The sequence below is a fragment of the Myxine glutinosa genome, chromosome 6 (genome assembly GCF_964187855.1).
Source record: "Myxine glutinosa chromosome 6, kmMyxGlut1.1, whole genome shotgun sequence".
NCBI classification, from domain to species: domain Eukaryota; kingdom Metazoa; phylum Chordata; class Myxini; order Myxiniformes; family Myxinidae; genus Myxine; species Myxine glutinosa.
This window is the reverse complement of record NC_136266.1, coordinates 134,721,146-134,744,016: the sequence shown is the minus strand read 5'-3', so window position 1 is coordinate 134,744,016 and position 22,871 is coordinate 134,721,146. Positions and strand designations below refer to the sequence as shown.

The 22,871-nt window shown below is 44.4% G+C and overlaps 1 protein-coding gene across 1 annotated transcript in view; it reads right to left on the bottom strand.

The window, feature by feature from the left end:
• Window positions 1-22,871, bottom strand: part of LOC137429455 (SCO-spondin) — a 444,698-nt gene that overhangs the window by 189,610 nt on the left and 232,217 nt on the right. The window contains exon 78 of the mRNA XM_078781076.1: window positions 10,487-10,636. Coding sequence (XP_078637202.1) covers window positions 10,487-10,636 — 150 coding nt within the window. The remainder of the gene's footprint in view (window positions 1-10,486; window positions 10,637-22,871) is intronic.

Sequence of the window (22,871 nt, the reverse complement as noted above, 5' to 3'; positions counted from 1 at the left end):
GAGGTGTGCCAGGAGGTAACCTTTGCCGTCCAAAAATAACATCAGGGCAATGACTAAACTTAACTGAACTTAACTGAACTTAACTTAACTGAACTGAACTGAACTGAAGACTAAAGTTTGCCAATGAACACCTAGGCAAAGACCAGCACATCTGGAACAATGTGCTCTGGACAGATGAGTCAAAGGTAGAGCTATTTGGCTGCAGTACCAGAAGACATGTTTGGCGAAAACCAAAGACAGCATTTGACCACAAGAACCTGATACCAACTGCAAAGCATGGTGGTGGAAATATTATGTTTTGGGGCAGCTTTGCTGCATCAGGGTCTGGGCAGCTCACCATCATAGAATCCACGATGAATTCCTCATTGTACCAGAGGGTGCTTGAGGATAATGTGAGGCCATCTGTGGGAAAGTTGAAGTTCAACCGAAGGTGGACTTTGCAACATGACAATGACCCTAAACATACCAGTAAATCCACCAAAGAATGGCTGAAAAGAAAGAAATGGAGGGTTCTGGAATGGCCAAGTCAAAGCCCGGATCTAAATCCCATCGAGATGTTGTGGGGGGATTTGAAACGAGCTGTGCATGCAAGAAACCCCTCAAACATCGCACAGCTGAAAGAATTCTGCATGGAGGAGTGTGCAAAACTTTCTCCCAGTCGATGTCAGAGACTGGTAGACAGTTATAAGAAACGCCTAGTTGAGGTTGTTTCTGCCAAAGGGGGCAATACCACCTATTCGAGCCAAGGGTGTACTTACTTTTTCCACATGCGAAATTTGCATTTATGTTTGTTTAAATTATACAATGGAATACAAAATGTAAATGTTTCATGATATTTGTTATTCTATATCACCTTTATCTGTCAATGTTGTTGAAATGAAGATCAAATAGCTGTATGTTGAAATATGTTGAAAAAGTCAAAACTTTACATGGGGTGTACTTACTTTTTCACCTGACTGTATATATATGAACCCCCTTCCTCTCCTGCCTCCCCCCTCCCTTCCCCTGACTCCCCCCTCCCTCCTCCCCTCCCCGTCCCCCCTTCCTTCCCCCTCCCCCCTCTCCTCCCATCTTCCATCCCCCCCTCCACTCCCCTTCTCCTCCTCCCTCCCGCCTCCTCCTCCCTCCCACCTCCTCCTCCCTCCCACCTCCCCCCATACCTCACCCCCCTTCCCTCCCGCCTCCTCCCCTTTTCCCCCCTCCCTCCCCCTCCCCCTCCCCCGCCCGGCAACGCCGGGTACTTCTGCTAGATATATATATCCAGCAATGCATTTCACCTCAGGCTTGTTTATTTACTGCTTGCACAGAATAATCATATCCACCCTGCATCTAATTATATTTTATTCACAACAACCTATATTTATGTTTGATAAATTTCCATCTCTCCAGCATGGCATAAGTACAACAATGACAGATGGAAAGAGTGGATACAGCCTTTCAGAAATGCTTGCACGCTGATTCATAATGCAAGATTTTAGGCCTCGGGTGCGAAAAAATGATCAAACAACCTAGACTTGTGTAATGTCTGCTGTTGGTGCTGCCTTTGCAAAGCACTTTCGAATAAATTCACTTTAATGATGCCTCAATCCATCACCGTGTTGATCAGGAAGAAAACAGCAAGATAACAGATGAGAGTAAGCGGCAGAAGATCAGTATTATCAGAGATGTAACTAAAGATCCTGAATCCAGAGCTAATTTAAAACTGCAATTTCGTGAGTTGGATCATGAGTTCAAGATATCTCGTAAGAAAGATAAGAACACATCGATGGCAAGACTTCAGTGGCTGAATCAGCAGCTATCTGTGGCAATACCTCAGAATGCGCTATCGCATTGTCAAACTAAAACAGCACTGGGTAGAGCGCATTAACTCCGCCAGGCTGAACAGTTTAAGTTTTGTATTCCACTGATAGGCCATACTGTATGTGCGTCCGGACCTTAACCAAAAGCGAATCAGGTTGTTCTTGTCACACACCCAACCTGTCCACCAAGTGTCATCTGAATCCGTCCATAACTTTTTGAGATATCCTGCTCACAGACGGACAGCCAGACAGACAAAGAAACAGACGTGAAAACATAACCTCCATCCACATTCGGTGGCAGAGGTAAAAATTGAACAGATGTTTTAAATTTCATAATCTCCCAGTGAAATCAGTTTGCAGATGGGCTGAACATTTTTAAAAAGTGCTGAATCAAGTTAGTTCCCCTAATGTGCAATTTATCATCAGTGAAGTTGAAGAAGACTTGATGAGAAGACATGAAGAAGACATGATGGAGCAAATGACACAAAACTAAGTTTCCACAGAAATAAAACAATGTTTTGATCTATAATGCTGATAAACCAAAAGTGATCAAAACAGAAAATCATGCAACACCACAACACAAATGATTAATCTGGAGGCTCGTAAAAATCATCGAAAATCAACGGCTTAGCTGGATCTCCAGTAATATTGGAATGGGAAAGTAAATCGATCCAACATCTTGAAACCAACAAACTGAAAAATCCATCTCAACAGTCAGGAAATCAGGAAATCTCAACAGAACATAGAACAAGAAAATCACTTTAAGGATTAGATTGTAAAAATCTATTACTGGTGATTGCTGAAAACATTTCAAAGTTGGCCTCCAAAGCCAGTAGCCGACTGGTCATAGTCCATCATGCAAATTCCTTCCTTAGCACACGTTGAATCTTATCCACCTACAAGGTCTTTGTCTGCAGCTTGATGGGGATACTGCTCTCCCTTCTGGGCTGGCACCCCTGCCTCACACCTTGCTGAGCTTGACGCTGTGGAACACAATGCCTTTAAGATTATTGGAAGCTACTGAGATGAAGCTGAGTATATGGACCGATAACGTTTCCATGGTCCGTGGTCTCGCTGTCTTCCACCGCCTCCTTCCTGCTCTTTCCATGCTTTGTGCATGTCTCTCATGCCTCTCTTGTGCCGGTAAAGAACCCCGGGGAGAGATTAGCATGTGAAATGACAGTAAAGTGTTGGAGTGAATGAAGCCCATGAGAATGAGGTCAGAATGAGGTGTGAATTATGGTGTGAATGGGTTATAATTAACTCTAGATGTCCGGTTTCCTGCATTTAGCGCTCAGCAAGGTATTTTCCAACAAGACTGAAAGTCTAACATCGGCGGCATGGCCGGACTTGTTTGATACTTTCATTGAATAGGAAAGTATGACTTGGGTGTGGAAACCAGTTAGAAAATAATGTAAGTATTAATTTTTTTTGCAATGACACTGGTTTATTCTATGTTTCCAGTCAACAATGAACCAACCATACACTGCTTCAATCTAGAAACATTGCAAAAAAGACAAAGGGATTGCAGTGTTATGATTATATTTACTATATTATTAGTAGTAACGCTATTATTATTATTACTATTACGAAAACAATACTGCTATATTATATTAATAATAATAATAATAATAATATAACAATAAATAATCGGTTTATCCAAAAAGACTTTCGCAGCTATAGGCTGAATTAGTCAATTTACAAATACTGCATTTTAATTACAATAATAAGTTGCAACAAGAAAGAGCAATCAGAGATTGCAGACCCTCGCCAGGACGTGTTTTCAATGGTTTTTAAGGCTTTTATGTTAAAACAAATATGGAGGACAAATCACGTGACCATATAGGCTCGTGTGAATGGATCGAAAATTTGAAAGAGTGAAACTTGGTTATAAGGTATCATTTTCATATGAACAAATGTTCGGAAGCCAAATGTTCATAAACCAGGGACTGCCTGTATACCAGACATTTGCATCTATTGGTAAAAGGAGAATGATGCTGTGATTTTGGCTGATTTCCATGCAGATGGAGATGACCTAGTGCAAATGACAGGGTGAAAAGGGCATTGAGAGAGGGAGAGAGGGAGAGAGGGAGAGAGGGAGAGAGGGAGAGAGGGAGAGAGGGAGAGAGGATATGCAAGAGCAGCAGAGCAGGTTTATAGGACATGAGAGCTGATGCCATCCGGTCATTTTGCAGAGTCAGAGTCGACTGTTGCCAGAAAATTTTCCACCTTCTCAGTTGCGAAAGAAACAGAATCCAGAAGCAGTTGGGTATGACTGAGAAGGGTGGGTACAGAGAGAGAGAGAGAGAGGCTAGGGACACAATATTTTGAAGCAAACACAGAATTGTTGCATTCGGCCTTCTCACAGAGTCTGCTGTTGTGCCATTTGAAGTGAGGGGAGGGGTGGAAGGGGAGCATACACCAGAGAGAGTCTTAACAAGGTACCACCAGGTTTTAGAGAAGGGAGACAAGTTTGAAGGCTCATTCTTGAGATTGGACAGATATTTTCTGGCTCTCTTGAGAGTAGACACACTTGTTATGGGCTTTGTGGAATGATCTGAGGTTGCCTTCGGTTGAATTTGCCTTACAGGATGAGAATGCAAGTTATTTTAAAGCAACTGCCTCAAAACAAGATTCAGAGTACCAAGAGCGGAAGGATGGGTAAGATAACTGAAGACGAGACTGCATGAATCGTGCATAAGGGATATCAGGATTCTGTGGAAGAATATTCCCAGGCTGAATTAATATCAGCGGCAGTAAATATATGTACTACTTAAACTATCTGAACCCAATACGAAATTAAATTGAAAAAACTGAATTACAAACTGAAATAATCAGTGTTACAATATGTGAACGCCATCTCCATTTGATTGGATACCTGAGCAGAATGAACAATTAAGTAATTTTGAAACAAACACTGTTTTGGACACTGCAAAATTAAACTAGAACAGCACTCAGTAGATCGCATACCTCCGACATGCTGAACAGTTTACGTTTTGTATTCCTTTAATGGCCTTGGTGTTGGGCTAGCGGCTAGGGTGCCAGCTTAGGATCCTAGGATCCTGGGTTCGAATCCCGGTCGATCGCTGAATTAACGTCAGGGGGGTTGACTCAGCCTGTCATCCTTCCGAGGTCGGCTAATTGACTACCAGTTCACTGGTAATTCCCTGTTTGTCGTTAAAGGTGGCAAAAAGGGTTGGCGTCAGGAAGGGCATCCGGCCGTAAAACATTGCTTCAAAAAGGGGACCAAAAAACAACAACAACCACGGTTCCCGAAAAAGGCCAACCCCCGCTTTGCGGGGAAAAATGGCCTCTAAAGGTGGTTTTTTTATTCCTTTAATGGGCCGGATCTGGATTCGGACCTGAACCAAAATCTAATCACTTGTTCTTGTCACTGAACCAACTCATCCACCCAGTTTTGTCATAAATCGTCCACAACGTTTTTGAAATATCATGCTATATATCGTTTTTGGGCCTATCACTGAATGGTGAAGAATCACTTAAAAATTCTCAAATCCGGATCTGGATTTTCACTAAAATTGAATCGATTCTCCCTCGTCACAGACACAACCTCTCCACCAAGTTTCAGCCGAATCCATCCATAACGTTTTGAGATATCTTGCTATATATCGTTTTTGCCCTATTTTGCAATGGTGAAGAATCACTTAAAATTCTCAGATCCAGATCCCGATCTTCACCAAAATAGAATCATTTCATCTGTGTTACATACCCAACATCTCCACCACATTTCGCCTGAATCATTCCCAACTTTTACAGATATCCTTTTCACAAACAGACAAACAGACAAATGAAAAATCGGTCAGAGACCGAGGACTTCCCGGAATTTACTTTTTTATCGGCCATTGAGGACAAATATGGCGGCCGAACCACGTGATCGATGACGTCATCATTAACATATTTTATTCACCATGGAGAGTTCTTTACAATGAGCCATGTCTCAATGTCTCAATTTTTTCTATTCAGCACTTATGGAGATATAGAGGTGCTAAGTTTTTCGGTTTTTTCAAGATGGCGGCCGAACCACGTGACCGATGACGTCATCACTAACATATTGTATTCCCCATGGAGAGTTCTTTACAATGAGCCATGTCTCAATTTTTTCTATTCAGCACTTTTGGAGATATGGAGGTGCTAAGTTTTTCGGTTTTTCCAAGATGGCGGCCGAACCACGTGACCTATGACGTCATCATTAACATATTTTATTCCCCATGGAGAGTTCTTTACAATGAGCCATGTCTCAATTTTTTCTATTGAGCACTTTTGGAGATTTTGTAGATTTGTGTCTTTTGGAGATTTGTGTCTCAAATTTTTTTCCCCATGGAGAGTTCTTTACAATGAGCCATGTCTCAATTTTTTCTGTTCAGCACTTTTGGAGATATAGTGGTGCAAAGTTTTGCCGTTTTTCCGTTTTTCCAAGATGGCGGCCGACCACGTGACTGATGACGTCATCATTAACATATTTTATTCCCCATGGAGAGTTCTTTACAATGAGCCATGTCTCAATTTTTTCGGTTCAGCACTTCCAGAGATATGGAGGTGCAAAGTTTTCGGTTTTTCCAAGATGGCGGCCGAAACACGTGACCGATGACGTCATAAATTGGGCACAGTCTATTCCAGGGCAAGACGAATATGTGTGCAAAGTTTGGCGATTCTCCGTGCAACGGTGTAGATGCAGTGCTGCAAACAGACAGACAGACAGACGAACAGATCAACATACTTGCCGGAATCTTTTCCGGCAAGTAACAAACAAACGAACAGATCAACATACTTGCCGGAATTTTTTTCCGGCAAGTAACAAACAAACGAACAGATCAACATACTTGCCGGAATCTTTTCCGGCAAGTAACAAACAAAAAATTTTCCATTCTGCACTTTTGGAGATATAGTGGTGCAAAGTTTTTGCCGTTTTTCCAAGATGGCGGCCGAACCACGTGACCGATGGCATCATCATTAACAAATTTTATTCCCCATGGAGAGTTCTTTACAATGAGCCATGTCTCAATTTTTTATGTTCAGCACTTTTGGAGATATAGTGGTGCAAAGTTTTGCCGTTTTTCCAAGATGGCGGCCGACCACGTGACATATGACGTCATCATTAACACATTTTATTCCCCATGGAGAGTTCTTCACAATGAGCCATGTCTCAATTTTTTCTGTTCAGTACTTTCGGAGATATAGCGGTGTAAATTATTTCGGTTTTTCCAAGATGGCCGCCAAAACACGTGACCGATGACGTCATAAATTGGGCACAGTCTATTCCAGGGCAAGACGAATATGTGTGCAAAGTTTGACGATTCTCCGTGCAACGGTGTAGACGCAGTGCTGCAAACAGACAGACAAACAGACAGACAGACAGACAGACAGACAAACGAACAGATCAACATACTTGCCGGAAAATTTTTTCCGGCAAGTAACAAACGAACAGATCAACATACTTGCCGGAATCTTTTCCGGCAAGTAACAAACACACTGAGGTGAAAACATAACCTCCAGCCACCTTCAGTGGCAAAGGTAAAAAGACACAGATGAAGACCACATGCCACTCCTAGAAATATACAGATAGTTCCCGACCTACGACGTACGCGATTTACGACGACCTGGACGTACGACGGAAAAAAAATTAAAATACGTTTTAAAAAAACTAAAAGGAAAGAAGAAGAAGCGAGTGAGAAAGCATGGTGGCGAGAGACGCTATGACGTAATCGCTCTCCAGGCAGCTTCTCCCACACGAGGCAGCGTCTCAGTTAGTAGCTCTTTGTGTTTCACACTGGCAACATCCCTTACGCTCCGTAACTCAGCCAAACCAACGATTACTCTACGACTACTGCCCTACTAGTTCTTCGCTGTTTATACCCTACCGCAAGCATCATGAGTCTAGCAAGAGACGTCTACCCATGGCTGGTGCCGATAAGAAGAAGAGGAAGGCGATCAATCTTGAAGTTAAGCTCAAAATGATTGTGCAGCATGAGAACTTTAAAAGCGTTACCGCCATCTCACGTGACCTTGGCTTCTCCCACTCAACGGTGTCTACCATCATCAAGGACAAGACTCGCATCCGAGAATCTGTGAGGGAAACGGCGCCCATGGGCGCTACTATCATCACCAAGAAGAAAAAACGACCTATTGCAGAAATGGAGAAGATGCTGATGACGTGGATGGAAGACCAGCTGCAAAAATGTGTGCCTCTTAGCTTGATGACGATACAGGCTAAGGCTAAGAGTCTCTTCGACGTTTTGAAGGTGCGGGCTGGCACCGACTACACGGAAACGTTTACCGCCAGCAAAGGCTAGTTTAGTCGTTTTAAGAGACGAAATAACCTGCATAACGTGAGAGTAAGCGGCGAAGCTGCACGTGCAGATGAAGGTGGAGCTGCAGGGTTCCGGGAGGTATTCGACAAGTTGATTGTTGAAAAAGGATACCTACCAGAACAAATCTTCAACGTCGACAAAACTGGACTTTATTGGAAGAGTATGCCTGAGCGAACGTACATCCACCAAGAAGCAAAACCATGCCCGGATACGTACTTGAATACGTATCAATACATGGTACATAATAAAGTCATATCGGTGCTGAATGACCCTATAGGTCCCAGTGCCTTGCCGTTGGCCTAAATCTCATATTCCATTCCAAAGTCATATGATGGAAAACGGACGTGAAAAATGTCCCAAATAATCCATGAATACGTACTTGTATACGTATATTAATAGGTACATGTAATTCAAGCCAATAATAGGTACATGTAATTCAAGACATAATACTAACTTGAAATACATGTCCCATGTAATTAACGTCATAAGACTAACACATGATACTATGATAGTACACGTACTTTGGAGCTATGACCCAACTACTACCTGAAAAATACAGGTCCACAAAAGGGGGTTCGACTTCCGACGGAACCGACATGCAACGGACATGACGGAACGTAACCCCGTCGTAGGTTGGGAACTATCTGTACTATCAAACGAGATCTAGATGTAATGGGATCAGTGTGGGAAGACATACGATATCTTGCAAGTGATACAGAATTTTGGCAAAAATGGGGTGCCCAAGGTGATGAGCAGCACAGGATTGACTAAGTCCGAGTATGTAAGATGCATCAACATGTGAAGATACATACTTGAGTTATCAAGCTGGCTCTTCGTCTTCTTGCATTTTATTTAGCAATGGGATGGCAGGATAGCCGAGAGGTATGCACAGCCACCTATGAGCTGTCTATCCTGGTTTGGTATATCGACCTCGCTATAAACTGTCATCCTGATGGTTTTGCATGCAGTACTAGCATGAACGTTAAGCTGACCACCTGTCTGCAAATTCGTTGGTGAACGTTCAAATATTCTGAGGTGTCCTTCCCATAAAGTGGGCAAGTCGTCATCTACATCCTGGTCAAATTCAAATTCCTGCTCTTACCATCTTACAGGGGGCATGCATCAGTGGTACAGAAGCCCTCAAAGCAATGATGCAAACCAGCAGCCATGTGCTACATATGAAACAAGAAAGAGCAATCAGATTGCAAACCCTCGCCAGGATGTATTTTCAGTGGTTTTTAAGGCTTTTTGTGTGAAAACAAATATGGCGGCCGAACCACGTGACAGATGACGTCATAATTTTTTTTTTCTAAACTAATTTATTCCTAGATTATGCTCAAGAAATTTCATCTTGATCGGATGAAGTGTTGTACTTGTCGAATTATGACGTCATAATGGAGGCACCTATGACATCATCATTAACATATTTTATTCCCCATGGAGAATTCTTTACAATGAGCCATGTCTCAATTTTTTCTATTCAGCACTTTCGGAGATATAGAGATTCAAAGTTTTTCGGGTTTTCGAATATGGCGGCCGAACCACATGATCGATGATGTCATAATTATCATTTAAAAAATTATACAGGTGGAGTTGCACCGATGGTGAAAATTTCCTGTCAATCGGACCAAAGGTTGCAGAGAAAATCATATTTATTCTGTGTGGACAAACAAACAGACAAACAGACTCAAATGCAATACGCTCTCCTCTGGCGAGGGTAATTATGGTATTTCGTGATGAAAGCTTTTGACAAAAACAGCCACCTAAAACCATAATGTATTATAATCCTCATGCAATTACTGTCATTTCAAACATTTGCATTGATTGAGGATCAATGTTGCAGCATTTATACCCCCATCACTATTTGACACAGCTTTACTCAGCAAATGCAATCACCCTCCTGCTGTGCTATACCTACCCTCAAAGATCACTGAAAAGTATTCGACCCAGCTCATTGAAACCATACAATGCCATGACCTATCATTAGTGACAATCAATAAATCAATTGTGTGCAATCTTCAAGTAATCTGCAGTGCTGGGGTGCATGTGACTTGTGGCACTTGAGTGGGGAGCTGATTGGCGTCGTCGTAATTGCTGGGATGCATGTGGCTATACCAAAAATGCAGTGCCAACTAGAACGACAATCCTTCGGTGGTGGTGGTGGTGGTGGTGGTATGAACACACTGAGTGATTTTACATTATCAACTCAGGTGGGCTGAGATTCTAACCTGAAACCACCAGATTACAACACCAGTTGAGCGAACCAAAATCACCCAAAAAGAAAACAGTTCAAGGAGTTACCTGAGAAAGCATAATTAAACGTCACAAGCACAACTAAATGTCTATTTGATCACTTACCCAGACAAACATGACTGTTACAAGGCCTGCTCTGTATTGGAGGCCCGATGCATGGAGCCAGCCAGCAGGAATGAGTGCGCACCTGTATTCCACCACCACATTCAACGCTGCAATCTGACCAAGGAGACCACTCTGACCATCCTTGGGGAGCTGTAAAAATAGGGTCAATTATATCTAAGCAAAGAAGGGGTAATACAGGAATAACAACTCTGTGTTTGCCTCACTGTCAGAGTCACTGTCAACTCTGTGCTTGCCTCAAAATCTTGTGTCCCAAACCCATCTCTCTCTGTACCCACCGTACCCAGTCGAACCCAGCTGCTCCTGGACTCTGTGTCTTTCTCAACTGACAAGGTGGAGAAGTTTCTGTCAAACCTCGACTCTGATTCTGCAACTGGACCATACGGCATCAGCCCACAGGTCCTAAAATCCTGTTCTTCCGCTCTTTTACACCCTCTCTCTGTTCTCTTCACACTCTATTTTGCTCAAGGTCATTTGCCATCAGCTTGGAAATCATCCAACTTTCCCGCTTTACACAAAAAGGTGCGAAAACAGATCCTTGCAACTACAGACCAATCAGCCTGCTCCCAATTATCAGGAAAGTCATGGATTCCATCATTGCTTCGGATATCAAATCCTTCCTCTTCTCCAATGGCTTGATCTCAGATCATCAAGTTGGATTCAGACCGGGTCATTCTACACTGGACATGCTGCTTCTGCTGTCTCAACAATGGATGGAGGTCCTCACTCCTCAATGCCAAACAGGAAATCAGAGCTGTCTCCCTTGACATATCACATGCATTCGATACGGTCTGGCACCCCGCTCTGCTCACCAAACTCTCCTCCTATGGTATCCATGGAAATCTCCACACATGGCTTGCGGACTTCCACTATGGTCAAAGTCAACATGTGGCCCTGCATGGAATTCTCTCATCTCCCCTTCCTGTTCAGACTGGAGTTCCCCAAGGCAGTGTTCTGGGCCCTGTGCTTCTTCTGGTCTTCATCAATGATCTATCCGACTCTCTAGAAACCCTCTCTATCTCTTTGCTGATGACTCCACTCTCTGCCGCTCCATACCACATCCCTCAGATTAGCAGTCTGCAGCCTCCTCACTCTCTGCAGACCTTGACAAAATCACAGACTGGTCAAACAAGTGGAAGATGTCTTCAATCCTAACAAATCTCACACTCTTACTATGTTTTTCCAAAAAGACCGACTGGACAACCCTCCCATCTACTTTCTCAACAATCCTCTCCAATAAGTTCTGTCACTCAAGCTTTTGGGTCTCACTATCTGTCATGATCTTTCCTGGGGAAACCACATTTCCAAGCTGGCCTCCAAAGCCAGTCGCCGACTGGGCATCCTCCGTCGTGCGAAGTCCTTCCTTGGCACACCTGAGCTCCTCACCACATACAAGGCTTTCATCAGCAGCTCAATGGAATACTGTTCTCCCCTCTGGGCTGGTGCTCCTGTCTCACACCTAGCTCGGCTTCACGCTGTTGAAACCAAAGCTTTTCGAATCATTGGAATCTCCTGCGATTAAGCTAACTCTGAGGGCCTTTCACTCACCCAGCGCAGGCAGGTTGGTGGACTTTCTGTCTTCTACCGACTCCTCTCCGGCCTAGCTCCCCCAGCTCTGTCTGTGTGCTCTGTCCCCCAAATATTCCTACAGGTCACACAAGATCTGCCAGCAATCCTCTTCTGGTGAAACTGCCAAAATCAAGACTCTCTGCTCACCTTCACTCTTTCATTCCTCTTTTCTCCCACCTCTGGAACAAACTCCCTCGCTCTCTTCAATCCCACTCCTCCCTCCAGGTCTTTAAAACAGCTATTCACCACCATCTCTTATCTTCCCCCATCCAAAACCTTGATCTTTTCTACCCCTGTTAATTTCACCTCAGATTTTTTGAAATACCAACTTCTTTCCTTGAAGTCCTAGTGGAGTCCATGTGTTTTATACCTCTCCCACTCCCCCCCCCCCCCCCCCTTCCCATGCCTCCTCCCCCCAAGCCCTCTCCCTCCCACAGATCTCCCGATATCCCTGTTCCCTACTGTTGTACTTATGTGCTTCCCTGTCTCTCCCCATCTTGTCTCCCGCTCCCTTTATTATATGTTTTTTTCATGTGTCCATTTGTTTTTTTTGTGACTAATGTTAGCTCTTACACGAGCCTCGATCTTGTATACAAAAAAAAAAAAAAAGACAAGTTAAATGACAGTAAATTTCTTTCATGAGACATTCCAGTGCCTATCCTGCATTCCCTTGTTCTAATGATAATAATGTGCATGTGTGTACAGTACGTGTGTGTGTGTGTGTGTGTGTATATATATATATATATATATATATATATATATATATATATATATATATATATACAGTGGAACCTTGACTTACGAGTTTAATTCGTTCCGTGACCGAGCTCGTAACTCAAATTGCTCGTATCTCAAATCAAATTTCCCCATTGAAATGCATTGAAATGCTATTAATCCGTTCCAGCCCGACAAAAACCACACCAATTTTTTTTGTTACGTGTTTTTAAATAAGAAAAATGTACTTTATAAATAACAAATAATGTATAAACAAGCACGACCTCGTATATACTGTACATAATAAAAGACAATGTAAAGAAATAAACTGGTTTTATTAAGTGTATTTACCTTGAAGATCAGACGAAGATGCTGGCGGAGGTGGAGGGGATAACTTTTGCCTTTTTCGCCACACTTTCCTCGCTTTCACTTGCAGGGCGTTTAAAGAAAAACCTGTCCAACGAGGTTTGTTTCTTCCTCCCTTTCAAAATGTTTCGAAAATGAGTGAGGCAAGTGTCGTTACACAGCGCCAACGCACGACCTGTTGCAACTTTTTCAGGGTGTTTCTTTTCAATAAACTCTGAAATTTTCTCCCACATTCCCAACATTTCCTTAATCTCACTTGTAGCGATAACCACCTCCGCCTCTGGCTCCTCCGCGTTCATTTCCTGCAAAAGCTCCGTATTCTGCTGCTGCTGTAGCTTCTTTAATTCCTCCGTTGTCAGTTCCTCGTTGTGCTTCTCGACGAGGTCGTTAACGTCTTCTTCATCCACTTGCAGGCCCATGGACTTTCCGAGGGACACAATCTCCTCCACCACTGACTCTTCAGGTTCGAATCCTTCAAAGTCCCTTTCGGACACAACCTCAGGCCACAGCTTCTTCCATGCAGACTTTAAGGTGCTCCTTGTAACACCCTGCCAGGCCATGTCGATAATTCTGAGGCAGGTCACGATATTGTAGTGATCCTTCCAGAACTCTCGAAGGGTGAGGTTTGTGCTCTCCGTAACCTCAAAGCAGCGCCGGAACAGGTGTTTGGTGAAGAGCTTTTTGAAATTTGAAATCACCTGCTGGTCCATGGGCTGCAGGATAGGGGTGGTGTTGGCTGGAAGGTAGAGGACCTTAATGAACTTAAATTCTTCAAGGGTGTCGTCTTCGAGGTTTGGTGGGTGTGCGGGAGCATTGTCAAGGACGAGAAGGGCTTGCAGGGGTAGGTTGTTTTCCAAAAGGTACTTCTTGATGGCAGGACCAATGACCAGGTTTACCCACTCCACAAAGAACTGCCTGGTGACCCACGCCTTTGCGTTTGCTCTCCACATAACCTGCAGTTTTTCTTTAAGTATCCCATGAGACTTAAAGGCTCTGGGGTTTTCAGAGTGATATACGAGTAGCGGCTTAATCTTGCAGTCACCACTCGCATTCGCGCACAGTGCAAGGGTTAACCTATCCTTCATGGGTTTGTGGCCTGGCATGCTCTTCTCCTCTGCCGTTATATACGTCCTCCTCGGCATCTTTTTCCAGAAGAGCCCTGTCTCGTCACAGTTGAAGATTTGCTGGGGAATGTATCCTTCAGCTTCTATCAGTTTGGCAAAAGTTATGATAAAATTTTCAGCTGCCTTCACATCCGAGCTTGCTGCCTCACCATGCCTGACGACAGAGTGAATGCCGGTCCTCTTCTTAAAATTATCAAACCATCCCCGACTGGCTTTGAATGACTCTTCCGATGCCTCGTCCGTTGATGTTCCCGCCGTCTGCTGCACCAAATCCCCGTAAATGTCTCGTGCCTTCTCACACATGATGCTCTCGGTCACGGTATCTCCTGCGAGCTGCTTCTCCGTCAACCACACAAACAACAACTTCTCCATGTCTTCATGAATAGAGGTCCGGAGCTTTGAAATAATCGTAACGCCCTTGGCTGGCGTTATAGCCTTTATCGACTCCTGCTTCAAAATCGTACATATCGTAGAAGTACTACGATCGTACTGCCTCGCCAAGTCGACAACACGCACACCTCGCTCATGTTGTTCGACGATTGCGTGTTTCATAGCCAAGCTCATCATCCTCTTCTTCTTCTCAGCACTGCCCTTGGCACTCAATTTCTTAGGCCCCATGGTTAAAACTAAGAAATTTTCCAAAATAACCGAAATGCGTAAACTAAAATGCAGCGCTATACGATAGAGATACTGTACGTGCACGGCCAGATAACCACGTGACCAGAACCCACCTGGCGGCAAAACTCAAAATAACCGAAATGCGAAAACTAAAATGCAGCGCTATACGATAGAGATACTGTACGTGCACGGCCAGATAACCACGTGACCAGAACCCACCTGGCGGCAAAACTCAAAATAACCGAAATGCGAAAACTAAAATGCAGCGCTATACGATAGAGATACTGTACGTGCACGGCCAGATAACCACGTGACCAGAACCCACCTGGCGGCAAAACTCAAAATAACCGAAATGCGAAAACTAAAATGCAGCGCTATACGATAGAGATACTGTACTTGAACGGCAAGATAACCACGTGACCGGGTGGCGAAAGCTCGTAACTCGGATCTCGGCTCGCATCTCAAAGCAATAAACCGCCGGAGCGACGGCTCGTATCTCGAAAAACTCGTAAGTTGGGGCACTCGTAAGTCAAGGTTCCACTGTATATATATTAGGGTGGGCTTCAAAAAAGCAAAATGCAGATTTTCTCCGGGACTTGGTCTATTTTTGTTCCTTTTGGTGTCAAAGGAAACCACACCAAATTTGAATGGAATCCAATAATATTTAGGGGTGCCACATCAGTGATGAATTTTTCCCCATGCAAAAATAGGAATTCCCATTTTATTGGGCTGTATATACACAAAATAAATACATAATTATATATATACATTAAATATAATATTAAAAATAAATATATAGTAAATATACATTAAATAATAAATATACATAAATACACATTATACATTATATATATACACAATATATTATACATACAGTTTTGAGACTTCCTATGATCACTATCTGGGCAATTTTCATGCATGTTTTGTACAGGTTCCCGGGGTCAGGGGTACGCTTTTTTAGTGTGTAATATGTAGGCCTAACTTATTGACTGTGGCTCTTTTGTAGAGAGTGACCCTGTGGAGTAAGAATTAACAGGATTTTACCCACATTCTTGCTTATTTTGCAGATATGGCATGTGCTAGTACCAGTGTTTCATTGAAAACTCGGGCTCAGGATAATGTGTATCTCATTGGGTCCACTTCTGGAGATGCCATCAAAGGTGCCAAGCTCCCGACTGTGTATCAATCTCTTGTCCTGTTTTTCCATCACCTGAAGAAGGAGAATCGCACTGCCCGGGAGAGTGCAACCCTCACCATTGAAGAGGTTGTGAAGTTCTGGGAAAAAGCTCACCTACCTACAACGACGAAGCAGCACTGCATCCATCGTTTGGAGAGGCTATATAAAGAATGGAGGAGCCTCCAAAAAGGTGCAAAGCGGGGTGGTGCGACCCAAGAGAAAAAGGAAGCATCCTTCAAGGCCTCCTTGGAGAAGACGTTTGATCTTAGGCATGCAGATTCGGAGGCCATAATCACCAACCCCGAGGACAGGAAGTTTCTTCACGATCAATTCTCAGAGAGGAAGGCTTCAATGGGATCTGTAGACACTGTGTTGGAAGCAAAAACGTTCTTGTGTGTTTGAAAGATCAGCAGCCACGAGATGATTATCGTGAACTCCTAGAACTGACTGTCATCTACATGGGAGGAATCCCACCTCGTGGAATCCGGATCATGGCTCCAGGAGCAATGCACAGAGCCAGATGGATGGCAAAAGCACTATATTCACTACAGGTGTTCATGTTTCGGTCAGAGTTCCACTTGACACTTCGAGAGGCGAGAGAACTCCGAGCCTTCAACATTTTTGTCTGCCTTGTGTATGTACAGGCTTGGTTTCGGGCTCCACAAGCTATTGAGGCTCCCCTGAATGACATTAACCTCTTCAAGAAGTTGGAAAAGTTTGAACAAATCAATCAGAAGATGGCTCAGGCAGCCTTGAAGGCACTTGGCCGCCACACGTGGTACATGAGCCCAGTACTAGTGGCATTTGCATTCTTTGACACCAGAATTGACAAAGAAAGCAAGATCAATATGATTGAAGCATTGAAAAATGACGGTGAAAACCCCTCTCCAAAGAGACCAGCTATCAAACGAGGAACCGCCCTGTCAATCGCTGGCCTCATAACAAAACACACCAAGCATTTCTTCAGCATCCTAGGGACCCCAACTGATTGGATGGATAAGGATCCTGGTTCATGGAAGCAAAGAAAGCCGCCAGTGGCTTAGTCGTGGTGAACGACAGGGCAGAAAGGGGTGTCGCATTGATACAAGACTACAATAAGCTCCTTACAAAGGATGAAGAGCAAAAGCAAGCTCTGCTCCAAGTTGTTGCTGCTCACAGGAAGATGTACCCCAATGCCAAGAAGGCAACAGTGGTGAAACAGGCCCAGAAATAGGAGTTACATTTCTCATTATATTTGGGTTTTTTTATATTATGTGATATGGTGTCTCTTCATTTTATGAACTGAACATTTGGATTGTTATCATTGAATTTGAGTTTTCATAGCAATATAGTGCTATTTGTGCAGCTATTGTAACTTGTGTTTGCTAGAATACAAAGAAAGTGAGTGGAGGGTGGATTTTCATAGAACAAACTTCTGGTTTTGCTTTCGATCCATATATAGAAAAGTTTTGTAGACACCTTTAGTTTGAAGGCTGATGTGGCACCCCTAAATAAAATCAGATTGCTTTCATATTTGGTGTCTTTTCATTTTGGAACAAAAGGAACAACATAAAGCCATGTCCCAGTAAATATTTAAAAAAATATATTTTGAGCACCACCCTAATATATATATATATATATATATATATATATATATATATATATATATATATATATATATATATATATATATATATATATACACAAAGAATTAAGTTAAGCACCCCCCCCGTTTTTTTACAACCTCGCACATTACATGTTTGTTGTCGTCAAAACAGTGTAATATACCCATGATATTGCTATATTTTCTGGAGAAGTGATATTATGGTCACATAAAAACATAACAATCATGCCGTTTTCAATATTTTATTCTGAATAATTTAAGGTGAAATTTTTTGGGAATTTTAGGCATATTTTCACCTCAATTTAAGTATGGAGCTATAGGTCCATCACGGACAGTGTGGATGACGTTTATGTTTTCTAACGTACAGTCATTGTTCTGAGAAGACCTCTAGCGATCTTTGCGTCAATAACGTGTGTAGGACCCACGTGATCGGATCACTGACTCAACCAATCACTTTTTTTCACTTTGATCACTCAATTTCATCAATGGATAATTGCTAATGTCATACCAATCATTATTTGATCTCACATACCTTAGAATATATGCCAATGTATACATATACACAAAGAATATATATTAGGGGGTGCTTACCTTAATTCGTTGTGTAGGGGTGCTTAACTTAATTCTTTGTGTATATATATATATATATATATATATATATATATATATATATATATATATATATATATATATATAATTATATATATATATATATATATATATTGTTACGGACACGGTTTTTGGATGTTATTTTACCGAGCGGTGGTGTATTTAACCGCGTCCGAACAGTTACTCCCCGATTAGAACCCGATTCCACCCGAACGTTGACTAATCGCGCTACAGATATTCAATTGGGAAACCTCTAAAGCGACCGAAAGAGAAGAAGAGAGAAGAAAGACAGAGTTTGGAGGAAGAACAGATTTATTATACACACACAAGCAATATTTTAGAGCGACCAATATTATTTACAGCAATAGATGGAAAAGAGCAGTCACACAGTGCATTGTTAACTTATTCTATTTCATTTACTTAATCCCCAAGACAAACGAGTAGGACAGGACGTTCACACTCACACGATGGATATTGCAGGCAGGTAATGGCTCGAGGTTGATTGCTTGAGAGGAAGGCAAGGTCGGAGGCCGCAGCACCCCTCGCGGTTTTGGCGGGAAAACCTCCGTCGCGTATCCGCGGCCGTCACGCGCTGGCTCGGCACACCTGCTCCTCTTCCTGGGGTGGAGCCGTCTCCCTCCGTTCAGCGCGTCTCTCCAACGACAGGGGGGTATTGCAGGCAGGCAGGTAGGTAGGTAGGTAGGGCTTGCGGTGGATTGCGCTCCTCTTCCAGGTCATCCCCCAGCGTATCTCTCAAGGCCTCTCTTTGGTGCAGCCTCGTTGCTCCTCTCCAGCTCATCTCCAGTCATCTCCCCTCCAGTCAACTGGTAAAGCAGTCCCCTGCAGTCGCTTTTATCACCTCCAGCGAAATCAAGCCGCCGACTCCGAGGGCCCGCCTACCGGGTCACTCACCGCGGTGTTGATTGGCTGTTAGGGCTGGTTCACTCCTTCCCTCTTACGACGAGGTGGAGACACGCCTTTCTTCCCCAACCTTACCTCGTGGCCAATGGTGGTTTGAAGAAAACCAGCCAAAATGCAGAAGGCAATTGGAAGGGAGGTTTTGGGGAAACTGGAAGGGCCTATGCTTATTTTGTTTGATACAATGCAAAGTCAATCTAGTGGAAAACACATACTTAGCCTACATGGAATAAGGAAATACACTATTTAAAAGATATATCGTGACCTGCGTGTATGTTCTATGAAATTAATTAGGAGGACGGCTGCGACCATTATTTACATTACCAGGATGTTACCATACCAAAACCATACTCTTCACATCCGTTACCCTTCCTCCAAAATTGTTACACTCCTCAAAACCCGTTACACTTCTCAAAATCGTTACACTGCACCCTCCTTTCTTCAGGCACGTCCTCGGGCCTACTAGACTTAACTGAGTGTGACATGTAGGTGTAATTCCCTCTACAATTAACCTGACCCTGAGTGTGACAATTTTAAAACACAAATAAGTATGTCCCCCTATTGCATTGCATCCTGTCTAACAGACTCAAGCCCACAGCTAACCGAATTACGGAATTATTCTGAAACTATACATTTACGGTGGGGAGCATTATTTACAATGACGTGATTTCTTATTTACAACGCAACCCAGGACCTGTGTGTTTTTTCTTTTCTTTTTAGGGAACAAGAGAAAGAAATTCCTGTTGGGAGGGAGGAGACAGCACGCATTGCATCGATGCACCAGTACCAATACCACCAAAGCACCCAAAAGCACCCAAACACCACAAAGCACCCAAAAACACCATCCGGTGCGGTTACCATGGTTCATAATAAACACAACAAAACAACTGGTGGTGGTCTTCTCCTTCTCTGCTGGGCCGATGTTCTTCCCGACGTCTTCTGGCTTCATGCGGCCTATTTGGACATACTAAAAAAAGCACAACTTGTGTCCATTTTTATTTAGGGCCTCAGGGGCCAACTAAGGGTGGTCCACCTGTTTGGCATAGGTGCCACCTTACCGAGGTCCGCAAGCAAGATTCCCTGGCCACTATGGCCGGTTTCCAACAGAGGTGCCCTGCCCCAGAACCTGGGGTCCATCAAGTGGTACTTGGCCGCCGAACAGCGGTCCATAAAGTGGTACATCAACGCAATGCGTGCTGGTTCTGGGAATCTCGGGCGCACAATGGCCACCTCACGCACGCTCCCCTCGGCACCCAATGGCGCACAGGTCATGTGGGAGACAAAAGAAAGACAATTGAGCGAGGGGTAAGGTCACAAGGGTACACGTCAAACAAGGCAATGCAAGGTGAAATGCGTACGGAGGGCGAAGTGAGAAAGCTCGTCCCTACCGTACGTCACCCCCCTGTCACCTACACTACCCTTGCTCTTACCCCATATTTACAAAATCTACCCATTTACTAATTCGTCACGACTGTCACGTCTTCCCCATATTTCCCTTATACCAAATTCGTCACCACAATCCCTCTACTTCAAAATTTGCCATCATCAAATTCATCATCAATCCTCATAAGGAGGCAGAGATGGAACATCAAAGCACAATGTCACACCCACGTCATGATGCGTCTCACAACCCAAACATTTGCACAGTAAAAAAATAATCAAACATGGCATGGTGTGGAGTACCTGTCACCTCAGGTGAGTGGATGCAGATGGTGTGAGGAGATCCTTCATCCTAACTATCCTCTAAATGATTTTAACACACTTTACACTACCCGGGGTCTTTCCCTGCCAATTCATTGGCCAACTTACACTATGGGTTCTAATAACCAATTCCCATTGGCCAAACTGTGGTGCTCCTCAATTTTGGGGTCTCACTCCCCCGATTCATCTCCCGGTGCTCTAGCACAATTTCTGGGCTGCGACGTGTACCTCTCCCAACAGGTCTACCCACCTGCACACCTCCACCACTGTAGTTGCCACCCGAGCTTACCTAGCTCCTCACCCTAACCTATCTAACTGGGGGCAGCCCCTCTCCTGGCTCTGTCACCCCTTGGTGCCCTCTGGCACTGGGCTACCCGGGTCCGTCCTCCGGATCCTCGGGCCCCATCCACACAACTACTACCGGCTCCCAGAGCCCACCTGCGGCCTCACCTGGCCGACATCCTTACAGTGGTGGAGTGCCCAAACCAACTACACACACTAACAGGCTACACGCCCAGCCATTTCCACAACACCAACGCACCCATCCACATACCATTCTGTCACCCGCACCACAGATGCCAATATCCAACTACAATTTACCTATACCCTCTACCTAACACTTACACTACCCGCCCCGGGTATCCGTGATGGGGGTCCACTCTTCCCCCATTCACACCTTCGCACCATCCACTCCACTCCACAATTTCCACCATACTCACTCCACGACCATCCATTCCAATACTCCATACCATTTATTCCATACACCTGCCCTCCATTCACCTGTCGTTGCACACCTGTGCAATCTCACCTGGTGCCACCTGCACCCTCCTTTCTTCCTGGACCACTTGGTCATCACAATACACAATCACCATCACTCACTCATACACTGCTCCATCCACCTGTTCAGTTGCACACCTGTGCAATCACACCTGTTCAATCACTCCCACACACGGCATCATCTCAGCTAACTCCTCCCCTCTGAAACTTGCGCTTCCCAGTCGTCCCTTTAAACTATTGCGCTCCCACGTCATTATCAACCACACTAACCTACCTGCGTCCCCACTACAGGTATCAGTCACTAACTAACCTTATCGTTACCTAAGGTCATCTTCGCTAGATCCCTATCATTATCCAAGCCCTCCCTGGCTCGTTTTCATAGCCACCCCATAAACTATTGCGCATTTGCCCCCACCTGTGAGGGATGGTGGATTTGCCATCCCACCACATCGGGGGTCTCTCACTACCAATCTCGCTCGTCCAAATCCAACAATTCAAAAATTTTCCATTTACTGCCAATTCTATTCACTTTTCTAAATTTCGTTTCAAATCACTACTATCACTATCACCATCACCCGTCTACTTATTACATCCTCTCGGTGCGCCAATTCACATCACCCGTCTACTTATTACATCCTCTCGGTGCGCCAATTCACATCTACAGCCCGGCTTCGTACAGCCGAGCAATGAACGCGGGTCGTTTTTTGCCAGCGGCTGGATACGTCCCGCATTCGGGGCAGGGACGGAGGCTTACCCGGGCCGAGATCCCCTGCACCACTTCGGCGTGGAGCCATCCAATGTCCCGATCTCGACCTGCCGGCACGTCTCAATAGAAAGTGGTCGCCATGACGACCCTTCCTATCGAGCTGCCCGCTCCGCCTTGTGGAGCCCGGACGCGGCCGCTCCACGCGAGGCCCAGCGTGGATCGCGCACGGCGGTCCTTTCGAACCCGCCGTGGCTCGGATCTCCGCTGGTTCTCGCGGCACGCGAAGCCCGGCACGCACCGAGGGCCCGATCCGGCTAAAAGTCGACCTAACCTTTAACCCGGTTACCGTCGACGCTTCACCTGCAGGCTTACATGCATACGCTACCTCTTTCTTGCTCATACATGCAGCCGTTCCCATTCTCCTCGTACCTTTTCTTTCACACCTCGGTACACTCACTCCGCTCACCGACTTGGTCACACACCTG